This window comes from Pezoporus wallicus, unplaced genomic scaffold, assembly GCF_028554395.1.
Source record: "Pezoporus wallicus isolate ANWC-B61680 ecotype Strahan unplaced genomic scaffold, APGP_CSIRO_Pwel_v1 contig_1438, whole genome shotgun sequence".
Classification (NCBI taxonomy): domain Eukaryota; kingdom Metazoa; phylum Chordata; class Aves; order Psittaciformes; family Psittacidae; genus Pezoporus; species Pezoporus wallicus.
In genome coordinates, this window is record NW_026638681.1 from 1,716,549 (window position 1) to 1,732,484 (window position 15,936).

Consider the following 15,936-nt stretch of genomic DNA (forward strand, 5'->3'; position numbering starts at 1 on the left):
AAACAGAATTGATTTCAGGCTCATATTACTTTATATGTGTAGCATATAAAACACAATATAACAAAGGTTTTGAAATGTTTATTTTGCTGTTTGAGCAAAAGAAACTACTCAAAATTGTGAAACAAAACTTCTACTGAGAGAGGTAACTTGAGGCAATAGAGGTCTCAAGCCTTGATGATATTCTTCAAAGATAACAGCTCCTAGCCAAACCCAAAACACTTCAGTTACATGGCAGCAATATTCTGGCTAACTTCTGAATATTTACCTGTGGGGACAAGGACAAAGAAAAGTGATCTGCAAAGCTGTGAGTAGGAGAAAAAAATCAGTTAAGGGGACAACTCTTAAGACAGTTCATGTAAAGAATGAACCCGCAGCTCTAAAAACATTTGTTCTGTCTAAGGATTTTGAGTGAAATGCAAGTAAATCTAGAATTGTCTTTTGTATTTTATTTGCTTTCTGCTTTTGTAGGTAAGAGTTTGACCATATGTTTTCATTTAAGTCTGATTTCCTTTATTTTCAGTTTGAGTAATAGCTGTAGCTAATTCCAAGAGAATGTTTGAATCCAGAGATGATTTGCTGACAAATTTCAGGGTTTCACATTGAGGCTCACATTGCCACATATTTGATTTTAGGATGTTGCACACAATTCTTCTTACCAACTTTGGCTGTTTTCTTCAGTACTAAGAAACTAAAAATATAGAGTGAAGCTTAATTCTACCTTACTACAGAAACCTTTAAACTTAAAAAATTGAAGAGTGTAAACATGAAGACTATAAAAGTGTATAACTTGGGAAATATATGTATATGTGACTCACAGCAAAGAATAATAGCTAAAGTGGCTGTTTCAAAAGTTTATGAACTATGTCAAGGAAACAACTTTGGAAAAGGCAAAAGTGCTGAATAATCTTTCTATCCCATTCACTTAAAAAAGAGACAGTATGAGACACACACACTCATATATATATGTATATATATGTATGTATATATGTATATGTTTCCAGTTGCTGTCAGCTGTATGAAGTGTGATATTTCTCCTGGAAACAAGCAGTACAATTTTTGGTTGTATATAAAAAGTAGGAGGATGTAACAACACCAGTGTCATTACTGATTTCACAAGACTTTGCAGATTTTGATTTAAATCTGCCACAGCTTCAGAACTTTACTGTGCTTTCAGAGATTGGACTAGGCGATACGTATATCCAGAAAAAGTTTAAAATGAAAGTAAAAGTACATCTGTCAAAAATAATCAGATATTTGACATATGTCAAAAAATTCAATTATGTCTGAACTGAAGCAATTACAGTTTCCTTTCAGCCATGGACTCAAGACATTTTTGTGTGTGTTTGAGTCTAGAAAAAGATTAAGAAAAGGGGAAGCTGTCATAGTCTTAACTTATTTGCTAGTACTTTATCCTAGGGTAACATGAACTTTCTTCAAGAGAGAAAGGATAAAGTTTGGTGGGTTTTTTTATGGCTGGGTACTAAAAAGAAAGTCACACTTGTTTACAAAGCGTATGACATTTCTTGTATGTTTCTTGCATTTTTATGATTTTTTTTGTGGTTATTTTCAATTTTTTTTTTTTTTTAAGATTTTAGGGAGGTTATTAAGTGCTAGTAGACTAGTTATATACAGAATGCATTTAATTCAATGTAGTAGAGGGGGATAGATTTTGAATGGCCCATAGTTTACCTGTTAGCACAGTAGGGCAGAAAATCTGAGATCCTGTTTCTAAAAAATATCAGTATCTAACTCTCCACTCACCTCAGCAATCCCTTTTCATCCACACTGTTTCTGGTCTTTCTTCTATATCATTATTTGGGAACTAATCTGTCTTGTGAATATCAGAATTATATTTAAATGTGCTAAAAAATAAAATTAAAATTTAGTTAAGTAAGAACCAATTGACCTAATGTAACTGAGTTTTACTTGTCTATTTCTTAGTGTGTCACAAATAGAATCATTCAGAGAAAAGGTGTACTGGAACATCTCTAAAAATGCTGATATAGAAGAGATTTTGCATTGTTTTCCTTCAGTTTTACAGTATGTCTCCTGCTTTCTCTGACTTTGGATCTAGGGCATTACTGTGCTGCAGACCTTTATATTTTGGATGCCTGGATCTCACAAAATTTTATCAACATAAAGTTGTTATCAGGGAAATGAGAATGATTGATAAACAGTTTTCATATGTATAAAATTGTCAAAGGAAAACAGGATACATCTACTCTATCAGATTATTGGAGGGAAAAAATAGATTTGGAAGGAAAAACAAGAGGAACTGTCAGTCCACCACAAAGTTTTAGAAAAAGTGTTGGACCATAGAGTAATTAGAAAACTTTTGTTACTTTCATGCCTGATTATTCTTCCTTACTCCCTACTCTTATCTATTTGGCATTCCTTCTGCCAGATGTCTTTCATATAATGCAGGGTGGCCTCCTCCACTGCTTCTGCTTTCATGTCAAAATAATGTTTTTGATTTTGGCTGCAACTGCACAATAGGCTAATAGGGGATAATTTTATAACTGGAAAGGAAACTTTATGCTTGGCTTTTTAGACATGCTTCATTTAAAAAGAAAGTAAATTGCATTAAATGAAACAACATGCTTAGTTACTGAGCCTTGTTTTCAGTCAATTTATTTTAACCTAAATAGCAAACATTTAATTTGTATCCATTTTTTGTACCAGAAAGAAATTCCTCTAAATGAAATCTCTTAATGAAATAAGCCAAAAGACTCTGCCAGAGTCTTTTTGTATACAAAATTGTATTAATGCAAGATTTATAAAATGGCAAACAAACCTTATAAACATGTTGTATCTAATGCATTTTATTGTGTTCTTACGACAGTGATGATGTAAAACCTTTCAGCTGAAGACTCAAATATTCATTCCTTTATTTGTGCCATTATTTTTTAAAGCAACTGCTCAAGTTTTAACCAGTCATTTGTAGAATTGTCTATTAACATCTGAGCTGCATATTCATGAATTAATTTTTTCAACTAAGGAACTCAGCAACTCAGGAGCAGACCTTATTGATGTATATAATAAATACCTGAAGGGAGGGTACAAAAAGGATAGGGTCAGGTTCTTTTCAGTGGTGCCCAGTGACAGGAAAAACAGAAACTTCCATCTGAGCATAACAGAAACTTTTTTACTGTGAAGGTGACTGAGCACTGGAACAGTGAGACATTACATACAGAGAGGTGGTGGAGTCTGCATCCTTGCAGATATTCAGAAGCCTTCTTGGATATGGTCTTTGGCAACCAGCTGTAGGTGACCATGCTTGAGCAGGGGAATTGTACCATGTCTGCCTGAGGCCCCTTCCAGTTTCAACCATTTTGTCATTTCGTGAAGCCTTCAGAAGTAGGGGAGAGGACAACTGTAACTTTTCATAGAAGAAACCATAATTCAGGAAGCAGACTCCTAGAAATACAATCATTGTGGGCCATCTGTGAAAGGAATCTCTCTTGCATCCTACTGACCTAATAAACTATACTGAGAAAAGAAAAATGGTAATGTAAGCATTAAAAATCAGGATGAGATGAATTTAACCTTTAGCATTTTGCAGTCTTATTGTATTAGCTTTTGCTTACTTTATTGTATATAACTTGAAGTAACTTGAACTGCATTACATTCCATGCTGGTGCTGGACATTTGGCCATGTTGACCCATCTGCAGGACCTTGTACTTTGTTGAACTTCATACAGTTCTACTGGCCCACTTTTTCAGCCTTTCCAAGTGTCTGTAATTTGGCTTTCACTTCTGTCCACCTCAGTGGTTCAGTATCATCAGCAAACTTGGTGAGGACCTCTTTCTTGTCAGCATTATATGTAGTTAGCTTCCCTGACCCATTTAGCAATGGGACTTTCTTCCTTGTGCTTTTGCTTACTACACACATATCTGAAAAATTTTTCCTTACTGTTTTGATATTTTTGTCTATTTCAGTTCTATCTAAGCCTTTGCCTTCCTGACTGAATTTCTGCATAGGCTCCCGTAGTCCTTGATGGATATCTGTCCACCTTTCCATAGCTGGTATGCTGCTTTCCTTGCCTTTAAGTGCACCGAAAAGCTAATTGTTAAGCTGGGGTGATCTCTTGTTCTGCCGCCTTCTTTTCCCTTTGTAGGAGGTGCACTGTTCTTCATTTCACCTGCAATTCACTCTGATGAACTGACTGCATCTAGCTTAGCAAACAAGAATGTATTTTATATGTGTTCTTAAAATCAGAAACAAGACAAGAGTGATCTATCCTGATCACAGAATTGCAGAATCACAGAACCATTAAAGTGGTAAGGAACCTCTAGAGATCACCTTGTGCACCCAACCCCTCCCTTCCTCAAGCAGGGTCATCTCAAGCAGGTTGGCCAGGACCATGTCCTGTCAATATTTCCACAGATGGAGGCTGTTGGCTGTTGTGTGATGGGTGTCAGTTGAGAAAATTTTATTCATATTTACCCATTGACTCTGCCTAATTATAATACTGATGTAGCAAAACTAATGCAGACTTCTACATTCTCACAGTTTATTAATTAGAACCCATAACAAAGGAAGATGCAAACAAAAATGAATCTACCCTTAATAACAGCTGAGGCAAAAATGCTGTCTAATTTATTGTTAAACTCTTGGAATTTTGCACTGAACCACTTTTGGAAGAGCTGCTATAAAAAATCTTAGTCTTCATTTGTGACCCATTCTTTTATCTCTGCTAGCAGGTGAAAATAAATGAAGAAAACCTAGACCTAACTTTTATTATGTATTTCAGATACTTAGTGGAGTGCTGGCAATATCCCACTCTTTACTGCCGGATATCAGGCCCGTTTTCTGCATGAGTTCATTGAGAAATAATTATCAATCCTTCTCCAGCAGCAGCTGCTGCTGTCTGTGAATATTCTGGAGGTTGTCCTTTCCAGATTCTAAGGATAATGGTAGAAACCAGACCTGATTATGTTAGGTTGATGTTTATATGGCCAGTGCTAATTTTAGCAGGGCTGCCTGTGGTTTTTACTGGAGTGACTCTACACTAATAATTTTAATGGAGAAACTATCCAGTCAAAAAACACCCAAACAAACAAAAGTGACAAGTCTTAAATGATTCTCCATCAGACTTCAAGAAGACATAGTGGCCTCTGCCTCATCTGTTTTTTCAATTAGAGGAATCTGAACTGAGTGCCATTCTTCTGAGTACAATCAATGGAAGGCAATCTGAGACGCTACAAAATGAAGAGCAATACATCAAGGAGATAGTCCTTTCAACATCTAGAAAATCTGCCATCAAAGCACCTTACTAATATGAAAAATACATGGCTTTAAGATAAGGTTAGATGAGAGGATGATGATTCTTTTCAAAGGTATTGCAAGATACTTTGCTCATTGCCATTACAATTTTATCACTGTGGCACTGCCTGTGTTGCTTGCTTTTAAACATTTCCCAAAGCTACTGCAAAGGCAACAACTGCATTTTTACCCATCTGTATTCCTTCCAAATACCATCCCAACGATGGGGATCCTCTGCTTCATTACTTTAATTAATTTTAGCTCTCACAGTTCTATGCTTTCTAGGGCTGACAGAGAAATTACACAGAACTTGACCACAGTGCAGTGCCCTACAGAAGTGAAGCAGGGAATCTGAAATACACTCATTTTGATTTAATTACCTAATGCACTTCTGATTTTGAGACTCAAGTGTCGAAGGATGCAGTGCCCAAGAAATCTTTTAATCAGCCTTTGAAGAGGCTTGAGGATGCAGTGCCCAAGAAATCTTTTAATCAGCCTTTGAAGAGGCTTGAGGCAAGGCTTAAAAACAGGTTACCTAAAAAAGAAATGAGGGAGGAGATAGATCTCTTCTCTGTAAGACAGCTGACTCTAATTGCAGCCCTTGGCTTGAATTAGATGGCTTCAGTTTTTGAAGGGTCAGCCGAGTTTACTCTGCTATCACTGTTTCCTAATGGCCTCTAGGACAGTGAAAGTCAATTATTAACAAAATCTGGCTCAAAGCATTTTACCAAATGTGATGCAGCTCTATTAAAAAAAAACAATCAAAAAACAACCCAAAACCCCAACCAAATAAACAAAAAAACCCAACCCACACAAACCTCACTATGGATTTCTGAGGATTTCTTATTAAGAATTTGTGGATTGTTATAGAAACATAGAATGGTTAGGTTTGGAAAGGACCTTAAGATCAATTAGTTCCAACCCCCCTCACACTAGACCATGTCTCCCAAGGATCTGTCCAGCCTGGCCTTCAACACTGCCACGGATGGAGCATTTACCACTTCTTTGGGCAACCTGTTCCAGTGCCTCACCACCCTCACAGTAAAGAGCTTCTTCCCTATATCTAACCTGAACTTATTCTATTTAAGTTTAAACCCATTACAGCTTGTCCTATCTCTTATAGTTCCTAATGAAGAGTCCCTCTCTAGTATCCTTGTAGGCCCCCTTCAGATACTGGAAGGCTGCTATGAGGTCTCCACGCAGCCTTCTCTTCTCCAGGCTGAACAGCCCCAACTTTCTCAGCCTATCTTCATACAGGAGGTGCTTCAGCCTCCTGATCATCCTTGTGGTTCCACTCTGGACTTGCTCCAGCAGCTCCATGTCCTTCTTATGTTGAGTCATCACAATATAAATATATGAAGACAGGGGTTCTACTGCAGGTATCAGTTCTTGGTATACCTGGCAGGTTACTTGAGGTCCACAGGCAAATAGGAGCAACTTGGCTGGCAATGCAAATTTGTATTAAAGTTGTCCACATAGATATTGTCTTTTGTGCTGGCTGACTTTCTCTGAACGAGAAGAAGAAAAGAGAAGCATGAAGCAATGTGTGGTTTTTGCAATTAGATCTATTTCATCTGTCTTATAAACCAGGCAAATTCATAAGGGAATAAATCTGTACTAGCAGTTAATGTTCAGTTCGTTAGTTGACAGCTGCAGGCAAGCCCAGTGATACAGAAATTACTGTCATTCTGAAAAGCTTCCACTAAGAAGATTTTTATTAAAATTGTGAATCCCATCTGCTTCAACAGCAATATTGTAAAATTTATCTTTTCATGATCTTTAATAACCAATTTTCTGACAGAATGACCCAGAATGCTATCTTATGTGTTCTGTATTTATTAAAAAAATCCAAGGCACTATGTCCTGTAATAGGCATAACCAAGCTATAGCTCAAACAGTATATGTGGTGCATATGTAGTAAAAATAAGTATTAATTTTCAGTCTATTTGTCATTTGATAAAAGAGCTGCAAATGAAACTTACAAATGTATCATGATGGTGTTACAAAGTGCTTGCATACTGTTATTGATTACACTATTTTGATATGCATGTTCTTGTATCAATATTGCATAAGGGAATCTAATTGCAAATACATCCTGAAGAATACACTTATAATTTAAAGAACTTAAAGGCCTCTGCCTCTACACTAGAGAGACCCAAAGTGGGCAAATCACAGTAGAGAGTTGCCTTTTCTCTCACAGAAGTAAAATAGTGCACCAGTGCAGGAGCTAACTTCTTTTGCAGAGAGATGAATCCTATTTGAGATATTTTCAGACAAATGGGAATAATGTGTGTGGTCATCTTAACTATTTTGGATACTGTATTAAAAAATTAGTTGCTAATTTTTAAATTTTTTTTTTTAAAAAAAGACCAAAGTATTGCACAAAATATGCATATATATATCTTTTAAACATTGGATGTGTACTGAACACATCAAATAAGGAGATTAAGGTTTAAAGAAAAATCTTAAACATTTATTTACAGAAAACAAAAGAAATATAATCTAATTTTTTATCTATTTTAAATTTTAATTTTTGATTTTTAAATTACTTTTTAATGATATTTTAAAGCTATTTTGAGATAAAAGACTTCTGAAATAATTATTTCAAAGACAAATTGCTCATGCTATGATGGTCTTAAAAAATACACAAAATATAAGCAATTATAAAAACAAAACAGTTGCTTAATTTCCATAACTACTACATGATAAACCTTTTACATGCAGAAATCCAGATATAGTTAGGTAAGAAATCCCTAGTGTTTGTAGCACCCATAATAATGTGGGGGAGGGTCTATGTTTAAGGTCTTTAGGTATCATTACTGAAAGAAGCAGAAATCCTGTGGAGTGGTTTGTCTTTAAGTAATCCCAACTTTCCTAATTTAAGATTAATGTTCCAATCTTAATTTGGTTAGTTTATTTTAATTTAAGATTGTTTCTAGCTAAGAGATGTACAGCTACTGAAGCACATCAACTTCAGTGGGGTTATATACTATAGGAGATACCTACACAACCCAGTACAAGATAATTCTTCATGAAGGTAATCAGAATGGAGAGGTCAATTCCTTAATTTAAACATGCTGTTAATCTACTCAATATACTCTGGGTATCTTTATTCAAGGTTGCTGTTTTTGTTGAAGGAATAAATGATAGTAAGAAGAGATTGTGAGGCAGCAATAGAAGTTGCCATGTCCGGTAGACTTTATAATTAAATGGTAGCAGGGAGTTAGTGCAGATGAGAAGTCCTGGCTTCTATTCTGTGTTTTGGAGAGCTATATTTCAAGCCCATCTCTCCCACCCTCCTATAACTTACTTGATCTTTTTTGCTTCTGTCCTTTCCTTTCTGTCATTATTTTACTCAGTCTTTCTACACATCCACCTTCCATAAATCCACCTCTTTTTTATATCCAAGATTTCACTACAGTTTCCTTATCACTCATTCTGGTACACGTCTCACCACTGAAGTCTTCTTCAAGACATTTAGGCTGCAGGAAGTTGAGCATTTGGATCACAAGATAGTTTCCCTGCTGACATTTTTGGAGCACACAGTAACCTGTTGTTATCAGAGGAAGCAGTCACAGAGAGAGTGCTGCTTGTCCCATGCACACTAATTTGAGCAGATTCAGTCTCAAATAAATTTGAACAGATTCACTGAGTAATCATCATAGACCTGTATTAACATGTATGGATTGTATCAGGCATGACAAATTATCACAAAAATCAATTCAAAGCTTAATATAGAAGTAGTTATTCATAACTAAGAGGTTTTTCTGCTTATAGAATTAAAGCTGGAACCCTAACCCCAAGCTGTCAGTTCCATCAAATTTCAAGATTTCTTTTCAAAGCAAAGAGCTTGATAGTTAAAAGACCATATGGTTTACTAGCTCTATTCTGTGTAATTTTTCTATAACTTTATTTCTGAAATAGATGTAATACCCTGAGGTAGATGTTCTGACACTTGGCAGACTGGCAATTCATTGGAAAAAGGCCCTTAAAAATGCAATGTATCACACCTTCATTATAGGCAACATAGGTTTGCTTGTTGGTTTTTTTTAACAGCAAATTCAATCAGATGAATAATTGTACAGAAAAGATACGGCTTGTATAATAATGTAGATTCTTTCAAATGTATATTGATTATGTCCTGAACATGAACAATTACTTTTGGATTAGTTTTTTTTTTATGCAGTGTTGCTCTCTTATATTGCAGCCCTCAGATGCTCAAAAAACATGACTTAGGCCCTAGAAAATAATAGGATTGTCTTACATGTATTATACATGATTCTTGAATATTAAGTGTGGGACATTCACTTAATCATGATGGTTTTGTTTTCAGCCTTCAAGGTCTCCCTGGGTTTCATTTCAAAGTTTTATGAGTGCTACTATACAAAAGATTTTGAGATTTGGCTGTAGCAAGAGCAGTGTAAAAAGAAATCTGCTATCACTGGGAGAACGGTACACTATGATAAAATGTTACATAGTTTGTCAGTCAAAAAGAAGAGTAGGAAATATATGAGTAAAATGATGCAAATAATTTTCAAAACTTTTGAAATACCATAATGTTCTGTTCTATCTTACAGGAATCCGATTAGCTCCAAAACAAAAACTGAACATCCCAGTGTTATTCATGCCAGATACAATGAAAACTTATGACGCACTAGTGGTAATTCATGTAATGAGGGAAAATGGTGAAACCTGGCCTTATGAGGATTCTGCTCAATTAAATAAAGACTTACAGAGGTAATTTATTTTAATAGGAAAAGTAGTTGAGGATATTCAATCTTATTATTATTTTTCCCTTTGTCTATTTGTGTGTAGCTCTCAAGGGCAATAAAGTGTCTAATTTTGAAGGCACTAGGTATCCACTATAAGCTTTAAAGGTATCCTGCAAAATATACAGATTTAAGGTAAGACTTTTATCTATTTCAATATCAATTTTTTTTCTAACTTCAAATAAAGAAAATGTAAAGTACTAGCTGCCAGTGCAGTTATGAATATTAAGCAAATGAAAGCTCTTAGGTGCCTTTAATTTTTTTAACATATTTGACTAATAATAATTCTTCTATGGATATTTTTATTTAATGCATAAACTGTATAAATTTTTTTCATTGCAGACATGACATAAGAGATAGCAGATAAGGCCAAATGTTCTCATATCCGTCAAATAATATTCAAAGACGCTAAACTAAGTGATAATTGCCGTTCTGATTTGGTTGGATTTTTCTTATATGCTGAAATTGTAAACGTGGAGTCTCAACTCTCCAACAACTCTAAAGACTAGATTGCTTTTGAAAAAATTCTCAGCAGTCTACCATAATGATACTTTTCAATTATTTTCCAAACAGTGTTACTGTAGCAGAGAGTGGGGGAATTAAAGGAATACGCTGGATCTATCCAGTTCATGGATTACCAGAAGCACCGCAGCAGAAATTAGTTCCAAGTAAGTAATGACCGAAAAAACTCGAATTAAAGAAAATTAATTAATTTAAGGAAATGAAAGTCATTTGTGCTCTCACCTGCTTGATCATGAGAATTTGAAGTAGTACTTTGCTATATCTTAAAAAAGATAAAAACACACACGTACTGAAAATAAAATCTCCTTTCCCAACCTACAAAACAAAGCTAAACCTATTATTTTGTTTTCATTGTGGGTAAAAGGAGTCATGAGTATTTGAATATCTGAAGATTTGTGCCATTCAGTGTCCCTGTTAATGCTAAGTTAGAGAACTGAAGGCAAATTAAACAAAAGACAAAAGGGTAAATTTCTTTCTTCCAGCATACCCAGAGCAACCTGCTGGAGAGTTTACAGGGTACAAAATATTGGAGTATGTATCTGCTGTTTCTCTCAGCCTTGAATTTAATTCCTTAATAAATCCCAGAATACATATTAGTGTGAATAGCGGTAAGTTTTCCACTTGCTCCTGAGAAGTTAACTTACATTAAAAGACAGCTGACATTCATAGGATTTTTGCTGTTACTTATTTTTGGGATAGTAATTGTTTGTTTATAGATTTGATACACCAATTTTTAAAGGTGTGATATAATCCCAGAACTGTGAAATAGAAATTGTGGATAGTATTTTAAATCTATAACCTTGATGAAACTACAGCCCAAGGTTTAGATGAGGGACAATTTTACACCAACTTGTCTTTTCATCTTGTCCTCTGATGAATGAATATAGTACCTTTCTACACTAAATAGACTAAGGTACAGGAATAACTTCTGGAAAACTATAGAAATAGACATTTTTGCTATCAATTTAGTTTGCTTAAGGACCATTTGCTTGCAGACAAATGCCAATGATGTAATATTAATTAGAGCTTTCATCTCTTTAATTTCCACTTTCATACCTTAAGGGATGAAGCAGAATATTATCATGCTATCAACTGTTGCCCATAATGACAGCTTTAATGAGTCCCATTAGCATTAAAACTATGTGTATTGATGTGAATGTCTGTTGTGTTATTTAAAGCTGTTGTGTTGTTCACTGGCAGGCTTTGTGATCAATCTCCCTTTTATTGGGCTGTTCTTTTCATTACAGAATCGCAGAATCTGTGGGTGTAGAAGTTATTAATTAAAACTGTTAGCATTCCTAAACTGCTTAAGTAACATCACTTTTGTATATGATTAGAAACTTAAGTAAATCTTACATAATTTTGAATTCTTAAATGTTTCTTTAAAACAGCAAAACTAAACTGTGCAATATTTATAACTGTTTTATGACTGTTATCCATTAGTTTATGTTCAATAAATGTTTGTAACGCATTAATTCAAAAGTTTTGAATACGTATCTCTCTTTGGTCATCACCATGTTATGTTGGGCCATTTATTTTTTTTTTTTTTTATAAGGAAGTACTAGATCCTGCATTGAAAAATTATGTGAAATCCTGTTTATAAGTGTATCCATGAAACAGAATCCATTCCTGCTATAATTCTGAAAGCCTATGGTTTTCAGTTATAAGTGGACTTTTTAAACATCCCTGTTATAAGATATTAAGCCAAAGAAGGCCATTTACAGGAAACCTTCTTTGGTTTAAAATCATTGTTTTAAAAAATATCAAAATAGTATTTCCATTTCTTTTAATGCAGACATTTGTTAAAATTGCCTGAAGGCTACAAACTGTTATGTCAAAAACAAAATCTGCCTTGCTACTGTATTAGACAGCTCATCTTTCATGTCATTCTTATTTGCATCTTAATATATTTAAACTTCAAGAAGTTACTTGGCTTCGTATCTCATGAGACCAATTAAAATGATCCGTGGTCACAACCCATGTAGTATATGTTAAGGAGATTACAACTTGGCTGTTTTATACAATGGAGAATCATCCAGATTTTTTTAATTTTTTTTTCCAATTCTTGTAGAGTCAAAGCAGGATACAGTAATTTAGCTTGGAAGAGACAACCAGAGGTCATTTAATCCAACTCCTTGCTCAAAGCCAGGTCTGACTAAACCAGGTTGCTCAGGGACTTTTCCAGTGATGATTTTTAGCCATAAATATTACTTAGCCACATAAGAAAAAGAAAAGGTAAAATCATTTCTCATAGTAAGAGGAGCTGTGGAATATAAAACGATGTGACACAACATGTGCACACAGTAATCTGAAATACCTGGTAAACTGGTGTAAAACAGACAGTGTAATTTATTCTTAAATACAAGGCCATGCATCTCAGAAGAAAAAGATGTGTTTTTAACTATCAACTATTTCAGTAACTATCCCTCATGGAAATGCTTAGAAGAGAGCTAGAAGAGAGCTATAGAAATAACTTAAACCCTGTTGAACAGGAAAAGACCAAGGGAAAATTCTTTTTTTTTCTTTTGTTTTTTTTTTTATTTTATTTTTTTAGAGAAAGGAAATTATTTGAACTTGGTATGCAATTATAATAATATAGTTAATCAAGCTTCAGAACTCGAAGATAAATAAACATGGTATAAAAGTAAGAGTTTCATTGCTCTTTTTAAAAACACTTTACATGATTATTTACCAAGATGTGGTTCTAAATTATTAATCCTTAAAACTTTATGGTAAATTCAGAGTTTATTTTTTAAGAATTGCTCGTACAAATCTGATGAAAATAATGTTTAGTCCTTAAAACTGAGAAGTATGTAATCAGCTCTTCTTTTTCATGTTGATTTCTGTAACTCTAGAAAACTTGAAGTCTTTTCTTTCGGAAAACGTATTTTTCTGTCAGTTCTTGCATCTAATTTTCGCCTCTTTCTCTGCCAGTAATAATTATTGGCACAGAAAGAACGATAAACAATATCTATTGTAGTAAGCTTTATAAAATCTGGTGTATAAGCTAAAACCAAACTACCTTGTAATGAAAAAAGTAATATTTGAGAATAACTTACTGAACTGAAAAAAAGATCTGTCATCCTTCAAAGAGAAACTCATGTCAGAATATTTTTTATTCTGTCATAGTTCTATAAAAGCTGAAGTTTGAAAACCAGTACTTTTAAATTAAGAAACCAATATTCTTTCATTTAACTTTTGAATTTAAATTCTTTAATTTCTTTTCAGTCTTTCTTTCTTATTGGTATATGTCATACTATGCCGTAATTTCTAATTGAAAAAAATGAACTAAAGCAAAGATACATTTCATGATTAAAAAAAAGAAAAAGAGGAAAAATTTCCAAGTGCTATTGTGAACTAACTGTAGAAACAGACTTTTGTTTCCTTAGCAATATTTTCTACTACTTCACCTAAACAGAGCAATAGAAACTGTGTGCTGGGTTAAAGTTTTCAGTTGTCTTGGTCCTTACTGGAATTCTCATATAACATTTAACATCTGTGTTCAATTTTAATTTTTTTTGTTAAAATCAAGATGACAATGTTTGCTTGGGTTCTCGCTTCCCTGTAGCTGTGGTACGCTGTCGAGCCAGGCAGAGAGTAGAAAGACGAGTAGAAGTGCTGCTGACTGGTGTGCTTCCTGCTGCAACTGCTATGCCTGCTGCAAGAAATTCTGCTATGGTTCATACAGACAAGCCAGCCAACACCCAAGAAAATGTTCAAGTCACTGATGGTAAGAATGTGTAGTTCGGATATCACACTGTTTTAAGAACATCGCAAGTAAGGTTAGCACTTCACCAATTGCGAAGCTCTGTCATGACAACAGATGAGGTTTAGACAGATCCTTCTCTCAGTCCATATTTCTACCCTGTTGCAAATATGAGACATTTGTATGATCGCATGTCTGCAGTTATAGGCACCTTTGAGCCTGAAATGATCTTTTTGTATCTGTCTTGAATGTGAGGCTTACAAACATGCCATCTCTTTTTAAAAGAGAATAGCTTGCACAAAGTCTGACACAGCAAAAGTATGCCTGTGTAAGCACTGCAAGGAAGTATTTATCTGCAGATTGTCCCTATTTGTAAGATGCATTCTCACTAGCAGGCCAGTGTCTGCAACAAAATGGATAGAAGGAGGCTTTGTTCAAAAGAAGCAATAAAGTGTTATAAAAATATAGCTTCCACTTACTGTTAAACAGCAGAGGACACAGTGAAAATCAATTTCTTCACAGATGCAGAAGCTTGTCATATTATATGTCTCTTTGAAATAGAATAGTACAACATATAAGTAGTGAGAAAAGAATGCTTGTTACTGTTACATGCCCAGGATCTCTGTTAATATTTGTGTGTTAACAGTTATACTTAATACATCAAACTATGAATTATTGCATTTTACCTTCATCAATTATTGCACTTTTGAAACTTAACCTTAAATTTTTTGGAGTTCAAAGTCATCCTACTTTTCAAGAAAAATATTATTTAAAAGTTATGGCCCGTGAAATGAGACACCGTTTGTTTAACATAGCTATAAATGAAGGAAAGGACTTCACCCATGCTCCTACTTTAAGAGTGTGCTGCATTGTAAAATGATAAAAGATGAGTCTAGAGAAGTTGCTATGACTGCAGTCTATTAGGCAATCAGTTTGACAGGTAGTCAAGCTTGGCTTTTGTGCCTCATTTCTGCCATTTACAGTCTGGTCCACTACAGGCTTTACAGGAATACCATATTACAGAAACTCTTCTGCCAAAGAACTGTGAAAAACTGAAAAGCTGTAAAAGGTAAATCAAGATGAATTAGATGCTTCCTTTAAGGATGATTTTCATGTAAACTTGCCCCTGCCCTGCCCACTGACCAATGTGGTGTCATATTAACAATCACTGTTATTTTATTTCTGAGTGCTTTTAAAACAGGAAGGGATCTGAAGTTGAGCAGTTAACAAGAGCTTGCACAGCACATGCTTACTAATTAGTTAATATTTATAATAGCTTAAACTTTATTTATAAACTGTATTTATTCATATTTTGGTGTCAAAGATTTTGTCTGGGCACATGCTGATCAATCTAGTAAAATAAAAAGATGCGAAGTTCTCAGTGTAAATTCTTGCTTCTTTGTAGAACTGTAAATACTGTTACAGAATTTTATTCAGCCTTGTGAGAACAGCTGTGTATTAATATACAGGGTACAGGATTTTTTTTATTTTTTTATTTTTTTTTTTTACTATGGAGTAGCAGGCTTAGCTGATCATTATCAAAAAATCATAGAATGGTCTGGGTTGGCAAGGACCTTAAGATCATCTAGTCCCAATCCCCCTGCCATGGGCAGGAACAGCTCACACTAGACCAGGTTGATCAAAGTCCTGTCCAGCCTGGCCTTGAACATTGC

At 34.6% G+C, this 15,936-nt stretch overlaps 1 protein-coding gene across 1 annotated transcript in view; it reads left to right on the forward strand.

Annotated features, from left to right (window-relative positions):
• CFAP47 (cilia and flagella associated protein 47) overlaps positions 1 to 15,936 on the forward strand; it is a 291,654-nt gene that overhangs the window by 245,468 nt on the left and 30,250 nt on the right. The window contains exons 60-62 of the mRNA XM_057411837.1: positions 9,844 to 10,003; positions 10,609 to 10,703; positions 14,126 to 14,287. Coding sequence (XP_057267820.1) covers positions 9,844 to 10,003; positions 10,609 to 10,703; positions 14,126 to 14,287 — 417 coding nt within the window. The remainder of the gene's footprint in view (positions 1 to 9,843; positions 10,004 to 10,608; positions 10,704 to 14,125; positions 14,288 to 15,936) is intronic.